This window comes from Terrapene carolina, unplaced genomic scaffold (genome assembly GCF_002925995.2).
Source record: "Terrapene carolina triunguis isolate 2854851 unplaced genomic scaffold, T_m_triunguis-2.0 Scaffold130, whole genome shotgun sequence".
Taxonomy (NCBI): Eukaryota; Metazoa; Chordata; order Testudines; family Emydidae; genus Terrapene; species Terrapene triunguis.
In genome coordinates, this window is record NW_020664481.1 from 20,116,903 (window position 1) to 20,123,417 (window position 6,515).

Consider the following 6,515-nt stretch of genomic DNA (forward strand, 5'->3'; position numbering starts at 1 on the left):
CTCTGTCGTCAGCCCCTCAACTCAGGATCCATTCCACCAAGAACAGAGTCCCTGCCAATCTCTGTCGTCAGCCCCTCAACTCAGGATTCAGACCTGGCCCCAGCACAGAGGCTGTTTGAGCAGCATTTGTGGTCAGACCTCTGTGCTCTTTCTATCAACAGCCTACAACACACCAGACAGTGCTCCTGACCTGCCCTCATGAGCAGGCAGGATGGGCAGCCTACTGCTAACCTAGGTCATCACATCTCCCCAGCAGATCTCCATAGTGATGCTCCTCCTAGGTGAAATCCTGCAGAGGCCAAGCCTGCCCCCTCTTCTGTTCGACAGATACACGAGACTCCTGGGGAATTCAGCAGGCACCGCAGGCTCCTCTGCCACTGGTGTGCTGATGCCATCCTGCCTTATGCGTCTGTCTCAGCAAACCGCCCCGCTGTGTGCTCACGCACGTCAGTGCTAGCCACCGACAGACACCTGGATGAAAACAGCTGACTGAAGCTCCGCCCAGAGGGGCGCTGGAAAGGGAAACCATCTGAGGAGCCAGCGACCTTCCCCTCAACTCCTTGATGCGTCCTATTGCAAAGCCGCACGGCAGTATTAGACTTACCCCTGCTCTTGGATAACCAGGTAGAGACCGACCAGGAAAAAAGTCTTTCCAACTTACCAGGAGACCACTCCCTGTCCTCCGAGGCTTGGCAACCGTAACCCACCTTGCATCACTGAGGCTTACCCACTGTAACTCCCACTACATGGGGCTAACAGCCAAGGCCACCCAAATTCCGCCTTCCCCAACATTTATCTGCCCACCTCCTGAGAAGGCCTGGTCATGGGAAGAACATCACACCCGCACTCCGACTCAAGGCCTGTGTGCTAATCGTAGTGGGTTAGGACCAAACCGTGTTATAACCTGGTCAGGGCACTGAGATCCCCTGGCACAGCAGACCTGCCTCTGTAGATGGGGCCCCCACGTGTTGCCATCTTTCCATCCACAACCCTCCAATCCAGCATCACAGGTCTGAGACACAAACAAGGAACGGCTACGGTAGGACTACTGGGAGTGGGAAACAGGGCGTTTTCTGTGCGAGGTCGGAGGTTGTGGAACACGCCCATGGAAAGTGTAACACTGTGCTGTCACCTGGCCACGTTCAGAGCCCAGGGCAAATCCCGCCGGAGTGCAATAGCCTCACCACACTACCCGGAGAGGAGACTTAAAGCAAAAGCCAAGTGACTGAACCCCAGGGGAGCCCAAGCAGAACCCATGTGTGCTTGTCGCTTATGCCTCTTATTTTGCTGTACTTCAGTCCTTAGATTCTGCAATGACTGGCTCTCTCTTACCATAACAAAGAGAACCTGCACTGAAGCATAGAGGAGACACACCCACTTGTGCCAGGGCTCAATCTAACTCCATGTAACACAGCCGGAGAGCCTGCTTCCAGGGGCTAGCTCTCCCCTCCGCCCACTGCAGAAAGAAAAGCCTCCTCGAATCTCCCTCTGTGTGTGTCAGGCAGAGAGTGCTGATGAATGGGCTGGCTACTGTTTGCATTATCGTAGCCCTTACAGGCTGCAGCTATGATCAGGCCCCATTGCGCCAAGCACTGTACGAACAAAGTGAGAGCCAGCCCTGGCCCCAATGAACTAGCAGAATAACGGAGCACGCCCTGCCTCTGCTCCCAGAGAGACCCTCTCCTGCAGACACCAGAAGCAAACAAAAGGCAGCCATGTTGGGCTTTCGCTGCACCGGCGAACCACAGCCAAACAGAACGCCTGCCTACTGGAGAAGGAATAAACTGTACGTCAGGGAGGGACTATTTATTATGAAGCTTCGGGAAGGGGTCTAAGAACGGGAGAGTGAAAGAGCAGGGAAGGCTATAAAGAGCAGTGTCCCTGTAAGGGCAGCGCATACATTACACTCATGAATTACGACGCTGCGCTGGGGATCTTTGAGCTAACAGAACGGCTTGTTGGCTCTCCGCCGGTTCCGCCTGCCACACACGCAGGCACTGCCTGCCGGCACGGCGGCTAATGTGTCTGCACGCCTCCTTGGTGCCGGCCCCCTCTCCTTAGGAGTCCTGTCACGGAGTCTTTGGCCTAATAGAGCAATCCTTGATCGATGGGGAGAAACGAAACCAGCTCCCGGAAGAGCCAGGCCTGGCCTGGCGCCAGATGGAGGAGCGAAGGAGAGTTGGAGCAATGGGAGGGGGAGGGAGGCAAGGGAAGCATTCAGGAGGAGACCCCGAATCAAGAGAGTCTAGAACAAGCCCGCAGCGAAATAGGAGGCAAGGAAGTTTCGCCTCCATCCATTGCCAGTTGGGGATGGGGAGGTTGGGGGGAGAAAGCTTACATCAGAGCTTCACAGTCTAACCTGGAGTCCCTGAGGAGGGGAGGGAGGGGGGCACCACTGGTTTAACGTCAATACCAAGGGAAAGCATCCTCATACAATTCATCTTGGTCCCTTGCAGAGCAAATTTTTCCCAATAGGGTCTGCTCCACTCCCCTCCCCACCCTAGGAAAGGCCAAATCCCCCCCACACACACACACACACACTGCACCCCCGTTTGGACAGATCACAGGGCAAGGGACTCGGCATCATTCTCCAGCATCCCTCCAGTCCCTACCCCAAGAAGCCCAGGCCTGAAGGCCACCCAGCTGGCGCCAACATTCTCGCTGCGTTCACGGTGCCTTAGAAGCCAGAGGCGGGAGAGTCCCATGCCAACGGAGGATCGCTCCCTACTGCTCAACAAGAGAGCAGCGCGTTCCATGCGGGGCACGGGCCCAGACACGAGGGGACGTGCGCACTTTCACGTCCACTCCGTCACGTGGAAGGCTGAGGTCTGGTTCAGTCTAGTCTGTGTCGATGGAACCACGTTACGGATTCTTGTTACAGCCCTGATCTTTCCTGATACTGTGGCACAGTTTGGTCCCCAAAGACTAAACCTTCTTAGACATACATCACGCAGCTGGGTAGGTGCTATTGTGAGCTAATGAGATCCCCAAGCACAGTAGCCTTGACTGTGAAGATGGGCCCTTTATTTACCGATTGTCTACATGGGCTGCAGCTATAGCTGAGTGTAACCTGTTCTCCACCCCCAATCCCCAGAGCTCAGAGCCGGAAAGAAAAAAGGCAGCCAAACAGCGCAGGAGGGTTTGGAGCAAGACAGAAAATAGACAGTACCCATGCCTATTCCAGCACCTTCCCTGCAGCAGCTCCTCTATCCTGCCATAAGAGGGACCCTGGCTTCAGCCACGTCTCCTTACTCCCTTGGTGACACTCCAACAAGGTGGGTGCTCATAAAATCAGCAGATTATGCACCCCAGGTCAGCTTCCAGATAGCCTGTCTGGGTCCCCCACCAGTTAGTCATGGCTTCTCTGGTAACAGACTGGGCTGCCTCCTCCCCCAGCTCCAGCCCTTACTGGGGTGCAGGGGATTAGCCTCTGGAGGAGACCCAGGCTCGCTTCAGGTCTGAGATGCAGGAGTGCCGGATTCTATTGACCAGAGCAAGTCCGGGTCCCACTCTGTGCCTCAGTTTCCCTATCTGTAAAGCGCGGATAATGACACTGCCTTCCTTTGTAAAGTGTGTTGAGATCTACTGATCAAAAGTGCTATAGAAGAGCTAGGGATTATTAAAGCAAAAAGATCCTACCGGAATAGCTCCATATCCTCCAGTTGGGGGCGATTATTGCAGAGTACTGCAGTAAAACCAAGAGTTAACAGTTGTTCTTCGGATATACTTCATAAGGTTGTGAATCCTGCCTCTCAAACATGGTGAGGCGCTGCCGGCTAACTCGGAGCCCCAAACATATTTGGGGCTAAATACAGACCCTTTTCTTTGCCACCTCACAGCCCTATCACAGGTCTGGCGCCCCAAACACACAGTGCCCCCATCGCAGGGACCCACTGCCATAGTATACCCTGAACTGCCCAGTCACAGCATCTTGGCAGATGCCTGGGCTGTCAGCAACCAGAAGCAACACAGGGAAAAAGCCAAGCAAGATCCCCAGGTACTGTGGGCAGGCAGTGGGGCCCTTATGCAGCAGGGGAAATCATGACTCTCTAGTGCCTCTTCCTCTCCCATCCTGTTTGAGGAACCCCAAAGCGGTATGGGGGTGCTGACACACACACACACACACACACACACACACACACACTAGAGTTTGGGATCAACGACTGGTCCTGTGGAGGAGGAGGCAGAAAGCATCCTGCGTCACAGAGGGCATAACTGGAGTGCCTTGCATGGAGAAATGGCCCCCTTCTCCGTTCCTTAACGACCCCCTCCCCACAGCAACAGGCAGATTATCGAGCAGGATGGAGGTCAATACCCCAGAAAAAGCTGCTGCCAGCTGACTGGCTGCAGGGAATTTGCTTGTCACTGAGGAAAAACATAAACTAGACTTACATGGCACTTTATGTTTCCAAGCACCGCACAAACACTAACTCGCTAAGGAGAAAAACCGCCCAAAAAAGTGAAAGATACCCAGGCTCTGAACTAACCTGGACTCCTGCAGCCAGCCGACCCATCCCACCGCCTCCTATTCAGGATTCAATACATAAGAACTCTCCACCACTGCTGTGTTCTTGCAGAAAGCAATATCCCACCCTCTCCTCTAGACAGGCAGCTGACGGAGGGCTCAAGCCAGCATCTGATGATGTCTGCGACGGGGGATTTCCCCGACTCGCAGGATTTTGCCCCAAGTCATTATGCCATCGCAGTGCCACGGAAACTAGCTGCATCAATTTAAGAATCTTTGCTTGGGCCAGAAATAGGAAAACCCATTTGACTCTAGCTTGGAAAGTAACTCGGCCATCAGCCCAGCGGACGGAACAGTGCCTTCGGAACGGTGTGAAAAAAATATATATAAGTTACCTGTTAATAATTCTATCTTATGTCCCAGAACCTTCATTGTGATTCGTATTCTCCCAACAGGTGAAAATGGCAAGGGGGGGGGGAAGCTCCTGGAGACAGTCAGTAGGGAAAATCCACTAGCGAGGGATGATCGGAGTCCTCTGAGCTCAAAGCAGCTTGGATCAGGAATGAGACAGGGCGCCTGGGTGGAGTGGGAAGTGCAACATGGAGCATATGTGTGTGTGTGAGAGAGAGAGAGACTGGCTGTTCAATGCAGGTAGGTAGGAGCTTCGCCCGCTTCACAAAACAAGAAAAAAAAACCCCCCAAAACCCCTCACTTACACTGCAAAAACGCCAGGCACTACAAAAGCCGCTAGCCTGGCACGGCAAGGCTGGGTGAATCCAGGCACCGCTGGACCGCCAACCCAGGCTGTGGGCTCGGAGACTAAACACCACCCCCCCCCCCCCTCCACGAACAAAGGGCCAAGGCTCCCCCCCCCACCAAAGGGTCGGAAAGGGGGGGGGGGGGTCCTGCTGGCAAGCCGGCAGCACCGAGGCGCGCCGGGAAAGCAGGGCTGCGTCCCAGCACCGAAGATGGACACCCCCCCCCCTTAAAGGCGAGGCTATCGGGGTGATGAAACGCAGCCAGATTTTCCCTTGGAGCGGGAGAAAAACAAGGCCCCGTTTTTAGGGCCACACCTGGACCAAGCAGGGGCAGACGAGCCAAGAACGGATCCCCCCCCCCCCCCCCCACTTGCGTTTCCATCTCCCTAGGGCCGATCTGGGCAGAAAGGCTTTACTGGGGGCGGGGGGCGCCTCGGGGGGAGACTTCCAGCCAGGAGGTGGGGGGGGGCACACAGGGGGGGCCGCGCCCGCGAGACTCACCGGATCAGTGCGATGCCGGGCCGGGGGCTCCGGTTCCCCTCTGCGCCTCTCTCTCTGCAGCCTCCTGCTCCCCGGGCGGTGAGTCCCCACGCGCGGGCAGGCAGCGACCCCCGCCCCACGCCCCGGAGGAGGAGCAGCAGCAGCACCGAGTCGGGCCCAGGGGGGGGGGCGGGGCGCTGGCCGGAGCCGGGGTGTAAATCAACCCACGTGCGTGGGCTTGTCTGGCTCGGGGCGGCGGCTGCTGGCGGCGCCGGGGTTGCAGCCAGGGGGAGGGAGCGGCTGGGCTCCCCCGGTTTAAATGGGAGATGCACCACTGCGTCAGGGAGGCGAGGGGGGGCGAGACGAGGCGCGCGCAGCAGCGGGCACCGTGCGCGCAGGGGGGGGGCACCTGCCAGCCCCCCCCCCCCCCCCGCGGCGCGGGCAGGACCTGGCTTCGGGCCACGCCGACACGCTCCCGCGTGGCCAAGGAGGGGGCTGCGTGGGTGGGAGCGATCCGCCCAGCCCCTGCTGCGCCCTGGCCGCTGGGGACTAGGGATGCAGCTGGAGCCGGACCGGGTGGGTGGGTAATGCAGCGGGCACTGCCTGGGCATGGAGGGGAGAAGCCTGGGGGGCACCCAGACCCACACCGGCCCCTCGTGTCTCTTACCCCCTAGAGATGATGGGGAGCCCCGGGCTAGGGCCCAGCCCCTCTGCTCCGAGCGAGCCCGGCGCCGGAGCTGACCCTGCTCGGGTGCTAGTCAGGGGAGAGTGGCTAGTCGGTGCCACTCTCCTGCGCCAGCCTCTATGCTAGG

General features: G+C 57.6%; 1 protein-coding gene across 4 annotated transcripts in view; it reads right to left on the reverse strand.

Annotated features, from left to right (window-relative positions):
- The window catches only part of NDRG4 (NDRG family member 4), a 91,149-nt gene extending 85,317 nt beyond the window's left edge, over positions 1-5,832 (reverse strand). The window contains exon 1 of one of the 4 annotated variants that reach the window (XM_026652645.2): positions 5,725-5,832. Coding sequence is in view for 2 of the 4 variants with exons in the window: in XM_026652643.2 (XP_026508428.1) it covers positions 4,861-4,897 (37 nt within the window). In the remaining 2 variants the exon portion in view is untranslated. Of the gene's footprint in view, positions 1-4,860; positions 4,968-5,181; positions 5,248-5,724 lie in introns of those variants that run through there. The other 3 variants (XM_026652646.2, XM_026652643.2, XM_026652644.2) reach the window with 3 other exon arrangements.
- Positions 5,833-6,515: the final 683 nt, after the last annotated feature.